Source organism: Euprymna scolopes, chromosome 6, assembly GCF_053919585.1.
Source record: "Euprymna scolopes isolate OS-2025 chromosome 6, ASM5391958v1, whole genome shotgun sequence".
Taxonomy (NCBI): Eukaryota; Metazoa; Mollusca; class Cephalopoda; order Sepiida; family Sepiolidae; genus Euprymna; species Euprymna scolopes.
Genome location: NC_136487.1, coordinates 174,875,563 through 174,893,925, shown reverse-complemented (window position 1 = coordinate 174,893,925; position 18,363 = coordinate 174,875,563). Strand labels below are relative to the sequence as shown.

Genomic DNA, 18,363 nt, shown 5'->3' with positions numbered 1-18,363 from the left:
GCAGATTATCGACGAGACTAACTATTGGTTTGTGCAGTCTCCGACTTCTTGGTTGGTAATTCAATGACTCCATTTGATCCCTATAATCTTAAGGCACTTGGAATCAAATGCATCTATTTTCATCTCCCGTTTGATTTTGAGATGCCAAGTTTCGTTTCCATATGACAGTGTGAACAACACGTTGCTGTTATAAAATTTTCATTTAGATCCAAGGTTCATTTTTTTTTTTTTTTTTTTTCTAGATCATGCAGATCTGGTTAAATACTGCTGCTGCTTACCTATCTTGTATTGCAACTCATAGATCATAACTACTTTCTTTTTTGATGGAGCTTCCCAAGTTATTTACTTTCCCAAGCTGCTTTTACTTATAATATTTTTAGGTGAAAAGAGTATTTTCCTGCTTAATTATTTCGGAGAGTTACAGTTCAGTTCTAAACAGGAAACTAGAATCAAAGCCAGCCAACAAGTCGGTGGTAATTTCTCCAAAAGAAAATTAATTTCGTTGTGCAACTCATTAGTGCCTACTTCTATTTACAGATAATATTTTTAGGTGAAAAGGGGTTTCCGGTATTTTCTGGTTTATTTATTTATGGGAGTTGGTGTCTATTCTAGATAAGAAAATAGAATCAAAACTCCCTGACAAGTCAGAGATAATTTCTCTAAAAGAAAGTTAATTTCGTTATGAAATTAAATTCCACCATAATGCATTTCGATCCATCATTTGGCTATTGAAGAAAGAGGAAAAATGGAGCAGACAATTGTAATTGGGCATTATTTTTTACTGCAACAAGAATTAAGAAAATTGATTAAAGATCTTCCGGAAACAGCAGAGAAACACGTCTCTGATTTTGAGATGCGAAGATAATTTAATGAAACCTTCAACCCTGCTTATAACCCTACAATATATATATATATATATATATATATATATATATATATATATATATATATATATATATATAGTGATGATGATGGTGATTCAGTGGTTAACGATGTGTGCTGACAACCTAGGTGTGTCAAATTCATTCCATAGAAACACTTTCAGTTAGGAATGTTGGCAACCTTCATGTGGTCTATCTTGTAAGTACCTGATAACCTTCTAGAAAGTATTTTTTAATAGAATGATATTGGTGAAACGAATGCTAATAAAAATCATCATCATGAGTGATCATCATCATCATCGACAACAAATGCAAATAATTTAACAAAAACTTTGCGATTTCGATACTTACTCTTCTTTGTAAAGTAATCCGAGGAATTTGTAGAGTGTGGAAAATGAGAAATACAATGCGACGAAGAGAGATGCGGTTGCAAGGATGAGGAAGACCAAAGAAACGATCAGCATCTCTTTTGTCCACATGAAAAGCCAGATGATGATACAGACATTGTTGAAAATGAAACTCAGGTACATCCCGGTGGGCATTGTTGGTGGGAAGACATACAGGTAGTTTCGTACATGAGTCCGACATGTCTGTATGACTCCGTAGAGAAGCCAAAGAACTTGCCAGGTGAAGATGACACCCCAGATGGCAAACGTTTGCCGAGCTGGAGTGATGTTGGTGTCATATTTGGCAGATACCTCACTAATTGTCTCATCAAAGATGCCTGTCGAGGGAAAGAAAATAAAATAACTGATTAGGAGAGAGAGAGAGAGAGAAAATGAAAGGAGAAAGAGGGAGGAGGAGAGAAGAAAAGGATGAGAAAAAAGAATGGGTTAGAACACGTTAGAATAAAATGACAACGCTTACCAATGTCAGTGGAGTGTCCTGCAATGGTTGACAAGACCAACATGCAGACAAACATCAGGACAGACAAACCAATCACAAATAAACGCAGGACGTCATGTCGCATCATTTTGCCTGCAAAAAACAAAGAATTATACTTTAGTATTTGTTGCAATATGGAAAAAATGCAAAAACATTTTAACGACAAATTAAAAAAAAAAATTCACGATTTGCTTTTCTGTTGTTCAAAATAATGTAAACGTTCCTTGTTCATCACCACTTCTGTAGCATAGAATCCGGTGTTGATATGGAGCTAAAAATTCGGAAGCTTCTAGACCTCCTATTATTGTTCTTAGTGAATTGATTTGTTTACCAGTGGGTGGGGGGTGGGGGCACACGGTTTTGCCCGGTCATAAAATGCACTTCTTGCACGGCAACTGACAAGGCTAATCTGCTTGCCAGTCAGTTTGCCTCAAACTCCACACTGAACTCGGTACACCACTCACTCCCTGATTTTCCTCTGCGAACAGACGCCACACTAGACGATTTGAAAATCACCCCTTCTCAGGTACATGCTATTATAAAAAAACCTAGACACCTCAAAAGCATGTGGACCAGATCTCATCCCGGCTGTGCTATTAAAAAATGCTCTGCCGAGGTTGCTCCAGTTCTGTCCAAACTTTACAATAAATGACTTAACGAATCTTGCTTTCCTGACTGCGAGAAAACCGCCTCTGTGGTACCAGTCTTCAAGAATTCTGGTGAAAGAACTGACCCACTAAATTATCACCCCATTAGCCTCCTTCCGCTTTTCGCCAAAATATTTGAGTCCTTAGTTAATCAAGCCCTAGTCCAGCACCTAACAGCTGCTAAACTCCTGACTGACAAACAATATGGATTCAGGCAAGCCCGTTCAACAGCAGATATCTTAACTGTAGTTTCTGAACGTATATACCGTTCATTGGACAAAACAGGGGAGGGTAGAGCGGTGGCCCTTGATATATCTAAGGCTTTTGACAGGGTATGGCACGATGGTCTTCTAAGGAAAATTAGATCATATGGAATCACTGAAAGAATTCATAATGTAATTAAATCCTTCTTAAGTAATAGAAAAATCAAAGTTGCCCTCGACGGTCGTACATCTAAACAATATGACATAAATGCGAGAGTACCTCAGGGGTCTATCCTTGGATCTCTATTATTCCTGATATTCATAAATGACCTCCCTGATAAAATTGTTTCGGAGATGGGTATATTTGCCGATGACACCACTCTCTATAACAGATATGAGGGGAAAACAAATGAACACATATCCAAGGAAATGGCAGAAACACTAGAAGATGACCTCCAATCTGTAGTGGAATGGGGACAAAAATGGTTGGTCACATTCAATGCTGCTAAGACTAAACTTGTTTCCTTCAATAATTACAAGAAACCTTCTCTACCACCAATAGCAATGGCCAAGAACACATTGCCTGAAACTACTTCTTTTAAACTCCTCGGCCTAACGTTTACAGGGAATATGAACTGGAATAGATACATCGAGAGCATTGCCAAGGCTGCTGCAAGGAAGGTTGGCTCTCTCTACCGTGCTAGAAAACTACTTATGCCTGACAGTATCCTATACCTCTATAAGGCAACCATTCGCCCATGTATGGAGTACTGTTGTCATATCTGGGCTGGTTCATCTGCTGCTTGTCTCTCGCTCCTGGACAGGGTTCAAAAGAGAGTCGCCAACCTGATAGGTCCTGAACTGTCATCTAGGCTTCAGCCTCTGTCCCATCGACGAGATGTTGCATCCCTCTGCCTGTTCTACAAATACTTTAATGGTGAATGCTCTGACGAACTGCAAACACTTGTACCTCCCCGACGTAACTATCCCTGACAAACCCGACAAGCTACTAAGTCTCATCCCTTTACAGTAGAGATCCCTAGTTGCAAGAAAGCCTTTTACTCTAATAGTTTCTTCCCCAGAACTGCGGGTCTTTGGAACTCCCTTCCAGGATTCTGCTTTCCCAACTGCACTGATATGCAGAAGTTCAAATGTAATGTTAACAAACATCTTTCTACTCATCTTCCTCCATAATGACCCCGCTAATTAAGTTCCTAATAGTAGCCCCCTGCTTCAAAGTGGCACTGTGCCTTGTTTGGGGTGAAAATTGAATTAATATATATATATATATATATATATATATATATATATATATATATATTAATTCATGCAGATTTCGTATTTATTATTACACAGCTAATTCTCCGTTGAATATTAAGTATTGATTTCAAAAGTAAAAAGAAAAGTTTGAGTGCCATCGCCAGAATCCATACCAAAGCATTTAGCATTCCAGTCACGTTCCCTACCGTTTGAGCTATCGACAAATAGATAAGAAAGATTTAAAATTAAACCACTTCAAGCTATGAATAAATTCGCGCATGCGCAAAAGTGATACAAATATGTCAGCAAGTTAAAATGAAACATTTTGCATTTCAACTTGCCAACATATTTCTGTACGCATTGTTCAGCCAAACAAAGTTTTTACTTATTATAAACCATCTTTAGTGTATGATTACTATCTTCTGTTAATTTTAGTGTCATGTGACCAGTAGTTTGAGTTCAGTTAAATATTTACACACAATACATACGTCTATTTTATTTATATAGATTAGTCATTGCTAGCACACACAAGACACTAGAAAAAAAAGCAAACGTACCATTTGCTTTTGGTTACAAAAAAAAAAATTCTATTTTATGCAAGCAAAAATGAAGAAAATTATGTTAACAGTTCATTCATATTTTATTTGCATGACTATAGTGGCCGCAGTGTGCGCGCGCGCTTCTAGCTTTAAATGCGATTCGTCTTTGCATGAAAGAAGCTCAACTAACCCTAACCCCACTTTAAATGTTCTTCCTGTTTATTTACTTAATGATGACGTCATCATTACGTCATATACATTAATTTTGATTCAAATGTTGTTTTTTTTAATCACCTATTAGTTTATTATATAAGCGAAAATCGTATTTCCGTTTGTGTGTGTATATGTGTGCTCAACTCAAAAACTACCGAAGACACCCGCACAAGCATTACATAATCAAGTTTCTATGATCTCGATCCGACTATGATAAACCTTGCGGTTACCAGGGATGGAATTAGTGCGGGAGGATGGGTAACACAATACTTCTATTCTTACTGCTAATTGTTCCTAAGGCACTGAAATTATGTCAAACGTTCAGTCTGCTGCTGATGACTTGTTTTCTGCATTTTGAACTAATTGTCAGAGAAAGTGTGGAGGAGAGGGAGAAAGATGGGGGGAGAAAAAGAAAGGAGAGGAAATATGGTTATCTCCCTCCCACAGCAGCAAGATGTGACAAGGTCAGGGAAGTGTGATTTGAAAAGTCGGTCTCCTAGAAGAACATTGGCCTGTAAAAATGTCTGGACAGCCCTTCGATATTTTCAGGTAGGGCAGCTTAGGCAAGTAGTTATAAATTAACCTCTTCTGAAAGGGTGATAAGGCAAAGCCTGGGGAGGCGAACCTCCTAGAACTGCACAGGACCAGTGATATACCTCAGCCAACAGAACAAACCATCTCAACAATGATCTAGACTTTAATGACTTTGTTGCTGAGGGGAAAACTTTGGCAGGAAGAGAGAAGATTTGAAAGAAAAACATTCCACAAACTTTTTGTAAAATGTTCGTCATCAATGACCCGGACAATGTTGAGTATCCTTGCTAGTGTTCTATTTTTAAATATTTTTTTTTCATGCGAACATATATATGAAAAAAAAAAAAAAAGAAATTCGTCAGTTTTGTACACTAAATTTTTTCTTCCTAATTAATTTTGGAGTATGAGATTCAAGCAAGGATTTTTAAATGTTTCCCTGCTGTCGACTCTGATATCACACACTTTGATGGGCGAAAGACGAGAAGATAACTTGATAAATAAATAATAAAGTAACACTGATATAGAAAAGTACTTTTCAAAATAAATAAATATATAACCCCCCCCCCTCCGTCTTTCTTTCGACCACCCGGAAGAGAAGAGGAGGAGCAGGCACTCAAAAGATTTGTTTAAAGTTTTGCTTTCCTGCTGACATTTTAGTATCAATATTACGAAAATGTTAAAATACAACTTGAATGTTAAAAGTCAAAGATTTTTTTTGGGGGGGGGGGGGAATAAAAACATCCAAAAGTTGAGACTCCTATGACATAATAATAATAACAACAATAATTAATTATAATAATCTGCCTATGTTACTCACACTGTTGCCTAGTATATATATTCCATAAGTTCAATGTTTAAGAATTTTTTACTAAGTACTGGCACATTATTGGCTTACATGCGTGTGCATCGACCATTTTAAAATGTATTAATATAACTCCGAACTTTATAAAGAGTAATTCTTCTCTTTATTATTATAATAATAATAATAATAATAATTATTATTTATTTATTTATTTATGTATCTAACTTATCTCTGCGAGTTTGGATAGACGTAAGGTTTACAATAAATAAATAAATTCTGTGTTCATGTTACTTACCGAGTTGCCGAGAATATATATTCGAGTATTCTTAGAGATTTAAATTATTTTCAAATCTTGTTGAAACTAAAGATTATACTCAAGGATTAAAGTCATTTAGAATTTTTTCCACGGCAAAATCATACAATGAAACAATGTTTTGTTTCAAAACATTGTTTCAAAAGAGAATTTTCGTAAAAACACACTGAAAACAACTCCAGCAATGTCTACAAATAAACCATCTTGCTGCTCATCTCCCTTCATAATGTTCCTGCAAATTAAGTCCCTGATAGTAGCCCCCTGCTTCAAAGTGGCACTGTGCCTTGTTTGGGGTGAAAATTGAAAAAAAAAAAAAAAAAAAAAAAAAAACCCTCCCCATACGCATACCTCCTATAGAACATAATTTCAATATTATTTCATTGACTTTTCAAACATCCTGCATTATTTTTATTTATTTGTTTTTATAAAATTGAGCAATCTATTGCACTGTTAATGAGATTAAAATGAATTTTGTTTGGAGCCAATCTTAGGGTATGTCTAAGCTAACCCAGATGTCGTTTGCAGATTGACGAAATCACCTTAATTTCTGATTTCTTGGTTGATGATTCGATCGTGCCATTTGATCCCAAGAATCTTTCTAAGACACTTGGAATCAAACACATCTAATTTCTTCTCTTATCTGATTTTGAGATGCCAAATTTCACTTCCCTAAAACAGTGGAATCAAGAAATTGCTGTTATAAAATCTTCTTTTAGATCATTATGCTGATGTCCTTGTGATTCTTTCAACTCTATCCTTGAGCGGCCTTCAGGTCTTGATAAGAGTGAATTCATTGCAAGAGCTGTGAAAAAATAAAATAAAAATAAACTCTTATCAAGACTCGAAGGCCGCTCAAAGATAGACTTGAAAGAATCACAAGGACAAACAAAGACGCTAACTCTGGATTTAAATTATCTCTTATTAACATTTATCATCTAGATACACATAAAGTTGAGTTATTTTTTTCCGCTCTGACATTGATATTTAAACCTGACTTTTTCGATGTAAAAATTATTTAAACGAATTTCTTAATATACTCAGTCATGCATATGTGAGCAACTACATGAAGGTTAACTAATTTGCATATAAATTTGAAAAAGGAGAGTTGATTAATTATTTATTGATTTTTATGTTAAATAATTATTTTCATTTCACTGAACTATATTCATGCATAGTTTCTGCATTATTGCGTAGAATTTAAGATCAAAACGTCCAAGCACACGATAATATATATATATATATATATATATTATATATATATATATATATATATATATATATTAGCATTTCAGCCCGGCGTTGCCCGGGTCTTTGATGTGTTTGTTGAACAAAAAAAAAAAAAAATGTGGTAGTAGGAAGGCAGGCCCGAACCTGTACTGCAAAGGAGGAAAAGAACGGGGTAAAACCTAACGTTTATGCTGCTACAACCACCGCCAAAATGGAAGCAATATTTTTTAAAATTAAGGCTAGACAATCTAAAGGAGAGGATAACTTTAAAAAATATCGGCGAAAAAAGTGATCCCCCTCCCTCTGTAGAAAAGTGCCTAGTTGAAGGGGAAGATATTAATGTTTTTAGCCAATTTTTCGATATTTGTCGTATGAAAGGTCGAACTTTAAAACGATACTGATCTTGGTAAAATCCGCCGCATCTATTGAAAATTTAAGGCAGACATGCATACATACATACATACATACATTTATATATTGGTAACTAAAAATTTTCGACCCAAACTGATGAAAAAGCTTGTCCTATCTCTGAATACCTTTTATGTAAAATTTCAAATATTTAGACCAGAAATTGTCTGAGTAATCTGGAAGAGACCGCAGAGGTCAATTTTTTTTTTTTAACTTTGACCCTTATTATGACCCCTTAAAATTTGTTTTGGGCTCAAATCAAATTATTAAGTTAGATCCATGTCCAAGGAACCTATATATAAAATTTCAAGTGCATAGACCCCAAATTGTCGGAGGAGTTTGGTAGAGTTCTCAAAGGTCAAATAAATGAACATTGACCTCTTAATCGCCAAATTTCTGGCCAAAAGCCGATCACATCGATTTCCCCCAAATCTCAGTACCCTGTATATCGAATTTCGAGTCTGTAGACTAAAAATTGACAGAGTTATTGCGTAGGGAAATGTACTCAGACACACAGACACGTTCACTTTTATAGATATATAGATAGATAGACTAATGGATCAAACAAAAATATATACGTATACATAAATATATATGGAAACAATTTTATGTTTAATGTAAAGATTTTACGCAAATATTATGCAAGTATAAATCATGTAGAATATCTGCATGAACATAATTACACGTAATAGTTTTTTTTTCGGTTTTCTTATGGGATGATCATCTAGAGTTAACTAATAGGGAATTAATTAAAATGAATGTTTAAAAAGAATATGCAAATTAGCTAGATCTTTTGCTAGTGAATGCATTTCCACAACCCATATATAAGAAAATTGTATTTTCTTTTTAAATAAATAGAAAAGATGGTTTTTAATATGAATATCAATACACACAAAAGAAAAACGAATTTATAGGAGTATAGATAGAAGAATATATCTATAATATAAAGCCGTGTGTGTCTGGTCACGAATAGGCTCCTATATGGTTGACTATTTTAAAAAAACTGATTGCATATAATGATAGATGTATTGAGACACAGGAATGGGTATGTTTGATCTGGCAGAACAGTGGTTCATTAAAATTGTGTGGTCTGCGTTCGCGCCTGGTTCACAAAGTATGGAAAAAAAAACATTTACAAGTGTTTTTGATATAGATGTACATAATATTTTGATAAGTATGTTTTAACTTAAATAGGGATAGTATAATAAAATTGTGGGGTCTGCGCTTGCGCCTGGCCTCCATAGAATGGAAATAGGCACAAACTTTAATAAAGACTTTTCATATCTATCTGTATCCTTTGATAATTATGTTTCAGTTTGAAGAAATATGGTATAACAAAATTATGGGATGTTCGTTCGCACATGACTTCCATAGAATGGAAATATGTCACATATATATATATATAAATGACCTTGTTGGTATGTGTGCGAAAAGTCTCTACAAAACTCTTCTCTGAAGATTTGGTTTACAGAGTTTAAATTTGATACATACGGCATTTCGACCTATGACACACCTTTGATTTGATTTTTAACTGATAAAATAGCTGCTAAGAGGTCGAAATCAAAAACATAAAACATTCATTTTGACCTAGCAGAAGTCGACTGTTTACTATGCATGCGTTGATTAAAAGTTATAGATTAAACAACGTCATTTTTGCAGTTTTTGTATACGTATTGATTTAGGTCAGATGCTAATGGATAAGGCTGAAGAGCTATAAGTTTTAGTTTCGATTCTAGCTAATAGCACAAAAGTCATTTTGTTTTTTACTTTTGAAATCACTACTACTTAATGCTGCAATATTTTAAATTTATTATATTTTCTTACTAAAATATCTTGTCTTTTGCTTTTCCAGTTTTAACAACTAGTCCTTTTATTTTTCTAAGCTTAATCTTAACATTACTTTTCATGCTCGCATTTTTCTATGTAATCCATGATTTTTCTAGGCTTTGTTTTGAAATAATATTTTCTTTTTTTTTGTGTTCAATATCATTGCATTATCAACAATCCATAAAAAATTACCAACTTCTAAATTGACTAAATAAAAAAAAAAGCAACTAAAAAAAGTAATTAAGTAAATAAACAGAAAGAATGGACAAAAAAGAGAGAAACAGAATTAAGGGGCGACGTCGTAAGCGAAATATTATCAGCCTTAGCACAGCAAAGAACATCACTTTTGTTTACTCTCTCTAACCCAAATAACATGGCATACGAGCGGCATTCTCGCTGTGACTTATTAAGGTGGTGACGACGAAAAAGTTGCTATGGTAACCAACAGCCAATCAGAAAAAAACGTCTCACGTTCGTTACTAATTCTGAGGACTTTTGAACACCAGTAATTTTATTATAACTTTTGTATGAACGAAAATTGAAAATTTTTATTGCAAAATATAGTTGAGAAGGTGGCCAATGAACTGTAAAAATACTTTGAAATTTGGTTGCAAAATGAGTGAGCGGTGAAGCTTTAAAGCAGTTTTAAATGCATAAAACTAACACAACCATATATTCAAACACAGTCCCAAGAGAAAAAGAAGACTTCCATCATGTCTGAAAGTGACAATGTTCAACGAGTGAGATTGGAGATGCGCTGCTGTACAACTAATGCTCTCTACCAATCCAAGTTATGACAACAGGACCATTGCCAGCACCATCAAAATGTAAATCTGGATGGTTCAATGCTTGAAGGCACAACATAACAAAATTTCCGGCGACGATTATGGTCTTTGGTGTGGTTTCAAGTGAGGGCCACATCATGCCACCTGTCGACTTGAAAGTCAACACCAAAATGTACCTGGATATGCTGAAGAGTGTGGTGATCTCCTATTGCAATCAGGTGGCCACTGGGAGACCCTGGGTGTGGCAGCAGACTCAACGCCGGCTCACAAGTCCAAAGAGACGCAGGTTTGGCTTCAGAAAGAGCGCTATGAATTTGTACCCTTCTCTCACTGCCCTCCTCCCCCGACAAGAACTGTTTGGTTATACATCGAGAACATCACCAACGTGACCTCCCACAATACACAATATCAAAGCCAGACTGATCGCCGCCATCCACCAAGTATACACCAAGCTCCTGCTGGCAGTTGTGGGAAAGGCATGCTCCTAGTTTCAGATTTGTATCGAGATGGGGATTGAGGCTGAAAGCGGCTACATTGGATAGATGTCAGCTCTACTACATAATTAAGTTATCTGAATTGATTTTTTCAATAAAAGTTTTAAAATAAAGCTATAATGTTATTTTTTTATGGCGACAATTTTATCGTTCCACCCTGTATTAAAATATATTATTTGTATTTTACGACCGGGCAACGCCCTGTAATCCTGCAAATGTAAAGTAAAGAGCTGTGTATGCCTGTCCACACAATGATCTCCGAATAAAACCAAAAGCGTATGAGGTTTTATTGTCATTTTTAAATAAACTTTTTCTTTTTTATGAGAATAATATAATAAATGGCCGGGCGTGTTTGTTTAACAGCATATCAACCTTTCCGGTCGTTTAATACCGGAAATCGTTTTTCTAAACAAATGGTTTAGTTTTGTAAACAAGTGAAACGAATTGTAGTCGAATGGGCAGATGAGGCCATACGTTCAAGGCAACACCCACATCCTCTGTTATGCTCATGTGGGCTGGCCTCATTTCGGAGAGGGGCAACATCAAAGTACCGTCATGACCGCTCACTCCCGCCCCGTCCTTTTAAGATAAGCCCTACCGAAAATGAAAGGAAGGGCCAAGTCGTCCCTTTTTCTGAACAGTTGTTTTGCCGCATCAAAAAAATGAGTACATGCACACTTGTTATCAGTTATATATATATATATATATATATATATATATATATATATATATATATATATATATATATATAAATCACGAAGTAAAAGTTTATGCCAAAAGCTTCTGTGAACTTGAAGCGAATATAAATATTTATACAGTAATCCCAACCAAATAAAAAAAAAAGCTCAATTCAACCAAACTCTGCAAATTAAGGAAATCTTAATATTCCTTATTTGAGTATCCAGTCGAACAATAAATTCTTGTAAAATAGAATTTAGTCTTAAATTGTGTTCTTATATATATATATATATATATATATATATATATATATATATATATATACACTAGCAGAGAAACCCGAGATTGAATGATGATCAAAACATTTCACACTCCCATATTTTTATTGTCATCGAAATCTGTTATCGATTGATTTTCTGCTCCAATTGGGGACTCATCGCGATGCACTCGGAGTAAGCTTCACATGCCTACCTGCAGTGGCTTAGTCCATAATACATTGTAGTCTATATTGCACTGTAGAGAACTTACTTTTTTTATATATATAATTGCTTGAATGAAAGTTTAAAATGCAAAAGTCAAGTATCATGGTTTAATTGTGCTCTAAATATAAACATTAATTTTGAATACACTCCTATCATTTCAAAGAACCTATTGTTGATTTTATATGCTTGACCTTACTGCTTGTGCGGCGATAATGGCTTAAATTTAAGTTTAAAATGAAAAAAAGAATCAAGTCTCATGGTGCAGTTGTGCTTTGAACAGAAACATTTCAAATGCACCTTTGTCATATCAAAGAACCTGCTGTTGATTTTATATTTTGGCTCTTTTGGCTTGTGTGGTATTAAAACTTCGCAAACGCACTTGTGATGTTAGGTTGTGTAAGGTGTTAACTTTGATCAAAATCGATTCTTCCTTCTTTGAATGGATTATTTCGATTATTGATATTTATTGAAAATATTCCAATGCAAAATCTACCCTGCAAGGTACATAAAGTACAATTGTGTAAAATTTCATAAAAATCGGTCCAGCTGTTTTTGAGTTCATAAGGAATGTACAAAGTTCCTTTTATATATAATATATATATATATATATATATATATATATATATATAATTTTTATTTTACAAACGTTCACCCAAAACAAGGCATATTAGCACTTGGACAGAAGGCGTTACTAATTGGAACCATACTTAGGGAAGATGAACAAGATGTTGGTTTACATTACATTTAAACTTCTGCATATCAGTACAGTCAAGGAAGCGGGTAGCAGGAAGGAAATTCTAAAGTCTAGCTGTTCGAAGGAAGAAGCTATCAGAATAGAAAGCTTTCTGGCATTTAAGGACCTCAACAGTGAAGGGGTGTGATTTTGTTGCTAGACAGCTTAGTCAGAGATATGTACATCGAGAGGGCACAAGTGCAACGAGTTCATCAGAGCACATTCCATTAAAATATTTGTGAAACAGGCACAGAGATGCAACATTGCGGCGATGGGACAGGGGTTGGAACTTAGTTGACAAAGCGGGACCTATTAGATCGAAAACTCTTTTTTGGATCCTATCCAAGAGGGAAAGGCTGAGGGTAGATGCACTAGACCAGATAACATAAGGTTACTGGGAGGAATATATACATACAAACGTGCACACACACACACACACACACACACACACACACACACCTTCATATATCTGTGATTGCAAGTTTGGATGTGTGCAAGTGTGCGTGCTGTTAATTGTGTACATGCACCCTACACGCTGATCCAGAATATTAACGCGGGCAACACTAAGCTGACTGACGCCAGCAATGTCTGCGACTAAGGTCATTTCGGTGAGTGCAAATGATTTTGAAAAAATGAAGTGCCAAAAGCAATTCAAAATATTTTTCCGATCTTAAACTAATCAACCTGCAGATGTGCCCTCTTTTCCTTATCTATTTCACCTCTCTTTTCCATTTATTCATTGTGCATTTGTTCGTTCTCTTCAGCAAAATTTGAAAAAAAAAAAAAAATTATTTTTTACAAAAAGATTTAGTCTTGAATTTAACTGATCAGTTGATCCATTTCTGAGTTTGTGTCTATCACTTTCACCCTCTTTTACTATTTGTTGTTTGGCCCTTTCTACTCTTCTACTATATGTTGTCTATCTCTTTTTCTTTAACTGGCTTTTCAAACTCACTTTTTCCTGATTTTTTTTTTATTGAAATTACTCCAGACAAAGCAAGAAGCCACTTGATACAAGGAGCTAATAAAAATACTACAAGGTCAAAAACTTTCCAAGGATAAGTGTTACATGGAATAGATTCTGACCAGTGATGCGCAGAAAACTTTTCCAGGTCAGGAACTCAAAAGAAAAAAAAAACAGTAATAAATTCCGTCTCAGTGGAGCACAGACATATGATACATTCCTCTGAAAAGAGCACTTTTAAAACAGGAGTAAAAGGGGCAGGTGCTTGAACACCTCTTGCGCCCCATCTCAGCATGTTCCTGATTCTGACGCAGAAAACAGCAATTTTCCCCTCTTTATCAGCTCCTGGAATGTGAGGACTAAAGGACAAAATAAGAGAAGCAATCCAACCGGGAAAAGAAAAAAAAAGTGGAGATTAATTTAATATGAAAATAAAAATAAAAGATTTTTTTTAATTTTTTTTTTTATAGGCATATTGTAACTTGGATGTTAGAGGCTACTATTTGGGATCATGTCTAACAGGGGACTGCGGGGAGTTGAGCAGAGAGATGCCCGTTTCCATTAGATTAAAATTTCTGCAGGTTAGTACAGTTAGGGAAGAAGGAAACTGGCAAAGAATTCCAAAGTCTAGCAACCCAAAGGAAGAAACTATTAAAGTGGAAGGCTTTGCGGTACCTGGGGATCTCAACATTGAATGGGTGGGATTTTGCTGCTTGTCATGTTAGTCGGAAATGTGTACGTCGAAGGGATACACATGTTAGGAGTTCATCAGAACACAATCTTTAAAGTGCTTGTAAAATAGGCACGGGGGATGCAACAATGCAACATTGCGGCGATGGGACAGAGGCATCATTAGGGAAAATGTTTGGTCAGCTGTTAAAGATCTACAGATTAAGAAATCTATGTGGAGGGAAAGAGTTTAATAATAACAATTATATTTTTGGTTGGGTGAGTGTTTATACAGAGAGAGAGAGAGAGAGAGAGAGAGAGAGAGAGAGAGAGAGAGAGAGAGAGAGAGAGAGAACAATCTTTTGTGTGAAATATTTCTAATGATGCTAAGTCCCAAATGAAAACGAGTTTTGTTTTTGTTCTTTTGCGACTAAAAAAGAGTCGCTGCTGCCTCGGATTCTTGGACAATTGTCAAAAGTGATCAGGTGAAAATCTTGGCAGCAGACGAAGATGAAGACGGATTCTGGCAAGGGTGCGGCTTGTTATTTTGTCTTCTTTCAGTGACTGACGAAAAGAAAGATGGTGAAACGATATACATATGCGGTAATTAGAATAGAGTTCTTTTTGAAACCGATAATCTAAACAAATATAAAAGAAATTTTCTTGAGTTTTTTGGTCATTATCATAGTGACGAATGGATCATTTCTTGAAAGGATGGCTCTTATCCTCAGAGGAAAGTAGGGTTTTTTTTTTACATAGGCATCACCACATTATCAAGGCCAAGAGGCCACTCAAGGATAAGGGTTAAAGAGTGTACAGTAGAAATTGGACAATATAGTAATCATTAGTAATGAAAATTTGGTAAATTTGATAACTTATATGGAACGGCTCATCAAGAACTTATTTACGTTAGACTTGAAGACAACCATATTGTAGTCAGCCGGAAAGCAGGAAAACGGAAGACAATTCCACAGACGTGCAGTTCTAAGAAAGAAGCTTTGTTCATGGAATCTACGTTTAGGTTTAGGCACAGATAAAGAGTGGGGGGGAATTATTGATAGTGTTTACAGCTAGACGAGTGTTTCTTGTGAAAGTTTGGTGAGGGGGGACCATAGATTGAAGCTCATTCGAACACTTTCCATGAAAATAACGATACATCAGAGACAAACTCGCAACATCTCTTCTGTGAGATAGAGGTTGCAAGGAAGAGAAAAGGACATCTCCTACGAGGCTACGAAGTCTATTTTGAACTCTATCAAGGCAGGCCAAGTCCTTTCTAGCATCTCCTGCCCAGATGTGGCAACAGTATTCCATCCTTGGACGTACCTGGCTCTTATATAGATAGAGAATTTCATCAGCAAAATGATATTCATAGGCAGGCTATAAATTTGGTTGGTTAGAACTGAAAATTATAAAAGAGGTCATATATGGGTGACAATGCAAAAATGTATATGTAAAATGGCACAGACCACAGTAAGTTAAAAAGCAAACTAGATAAGTTTGAAATGATATTCGGAAAAGGTTAGAATCGAACCCAGTAGGCAAGGGTTAAAAAAATAATATATATTTAATTTAGGAATGCAGTCGATAGTTCATTCTTTTAGAAATAACTAGCAATTAAATATGTCAGTTAAAAGAATGAACAATACGAGTTTAGAAATAATGATTAACAAATAGGTTAGATATTGAACAATAAAAATTAGGAATTTCTTTGTTTACCAGAAGCGTGTAGATGCATGTGCAAAGCACACATGTAATTTGAAACGTGAGGGAGTCACATTGTTTGACCATGCCTCTGACGTCATCAAGAAAGAACATTCCCAATATATTGAGACAGGGTTCGAGGTTAAAGACAGTCAGAGTCAGAGAGCGACTTCATATATTTTGTAAGAATGTCTTCGTCGTCGTCATTACAACTGAAAGGTAAATGTGTTTTGTCACTCATCTTGTAGATAAACTTTGTGTAACTCCCTCCGAGTGTTAACTGCCTGTCCCCACCACTATCATCAATAATAATTCTCCCCCTCTCTGATGTAAAAAGAACTATAAATATCTCCCAGTTAATTATCACAGTCGCCGTGATGTACCAAGAATATAAATGTTGAGAAATGTGGCACAATCCGAAGAAAATGTCGATTAGTTAGATGCACACGAAAAAGTCCAATAGAAATTGTAACAATCCAAACGTGGAGATGATATCATAAAATTGTGGAAAAAATACTAAGTGAAAAAACTATTATTGCCCCCCCGATAAAAGAAGAATCCTACAACCTTCGTTGTGTTATATTTTGATTTGAAACAACTTACATGTTTAAATAAAAAAATAAAAAAATTAAGGAAAAGAATTATAATTTATTATTTTGGGGCCTGGATACTTAGAGAGACAGAAATAGATTTCCTTAAAAAAGAAAAGAAAAAAAAAGCCATTTATTGACTTTATCTTTATCATTGAAACCGCATCTATTCTAATGTATATAATTTGAAAAATTACATCCCTCACATTTCTTAATGCAGATTTCCAAAAACATATCAAAGACGAGTATGCATTGTATGAGTTACTATTTGTAAGAGTGTGAAGAATCGGCGTCCACCAATTCATAATCGGATCAATCCATTTTTAAGACCGAGGCTGCAAGTGCAGGAATCTCTACAAGTCGAAAGTAGTAGGGTATCCACGGGACCGTTAAAGGTAAATTTAACCAGATCGCCGACTAATAGCAAGGTGTCACCAGATGATATCCTCACATACATAAAATAATATAGGAATAAATCCGGAAAATAACGACACTTGACAAAGAACACGAAATCACTGTATTAATTATGAAAGAAACAACATTTATTTACGTGTTAGAAAAATATTAATTCAAATCGTTTCAACAGAAATGTTTTCTTGTAACGCATGTTCATTAAGCAGGATTAGCTAAATGAGGATTTCGTGAGAAACGCATATAGTTCAAGATTACTGATTTTTATGAACAGGGTGTCACACGTGGCTTGAAATGAATGTGAATATTTCCAGAGAGAAAGAACACTCATCAAACCATGTAAGCGAAATGCAGGTGTGTTCATCATATAAGAAAATAGTAATTCGAAATAACATTGTTTAAAAGAAGAAATAATTCTTGTTCGACGTGGTAATTTTCCATGATGAGAATTAAGGTACATGTGCATGACATGCAAATTCAAAACGAGGGATTTTGACGCCCCCAGGGCAGAGTTTCATTGACATCTAGTCTTGTGGAAGACAAGAGAGAAACTGGAATAAAAACTGGAATGAACTGATTTGATTTTCGCGGCAAATCATTATATAACGATGTTCTCGAACGTTCCAGCTTGTTTGTTATATCACTACACATAAAACCATAGCCTAGTTCCTTTGTTCCATGTGTGCGGGTGGTCAGATTGCAGCATTGTGTGCTTACGCGTTCTGATACTTGTGAGCATTGAAAACAGTGCTTGCTACAAAAATGTTCCGGCCGCTACAGCATAATAAAATATGTATTATTAATTGTTATTGTTATTTACTCACTAGGAGTAGTCACACAGGCCACCATCAAAAATTTCTTTTTGAGAAGAACTTGTGGTGTTCTCTGGGGTCTGAGTGACAAGTTTCCCCAGATTTCTAGTATTTTCCACCTCTTTCGATTTCTTTTATTATTATTATTATTATTATTATTATTGCTAATTTTATTATTATTATTATTGCTAATTTTATTATTATTATTATTATACTAGTGGGGCCTGTGGAAATTCAACAGGGACTCATTTATATGTAATATATTGATGTTGCCATTCTGTAGATGTTCAGCGTGAATGGAG

At 35.3% G+C, this 18,363-nt stretch overlaps 1 protein-coding gene across 1 annotated transcript in view; it reads right to left on the bottom strand.

Annotated features, from left to right (window-relative positions):
* Positions 1 to 18,363, bottom strand: part of LOC145278106 (uncharacterized) — a 145,644-nt gene that overhangs the window by 11,055 nt on the left and 116,226 nt on the right. Inside the window, exons 2-3 of the mRNA XM_080130377.1 lie at positions 1,749 to 1,859; positions 1,233 to 1,605 (exon numbers count right to left, since the gene is read on the bottom strand). Of these exons, the coding sequence (XP_079986503.1) occupies positions 1,233 to 1,605; positions 1,749 to 1,859 (484 nt within the window). The remainder of the gene's footprint in view (positions 1 to 1,232; positions 1,606 to 1,748; positions 1,860 to 18,363) is intronic.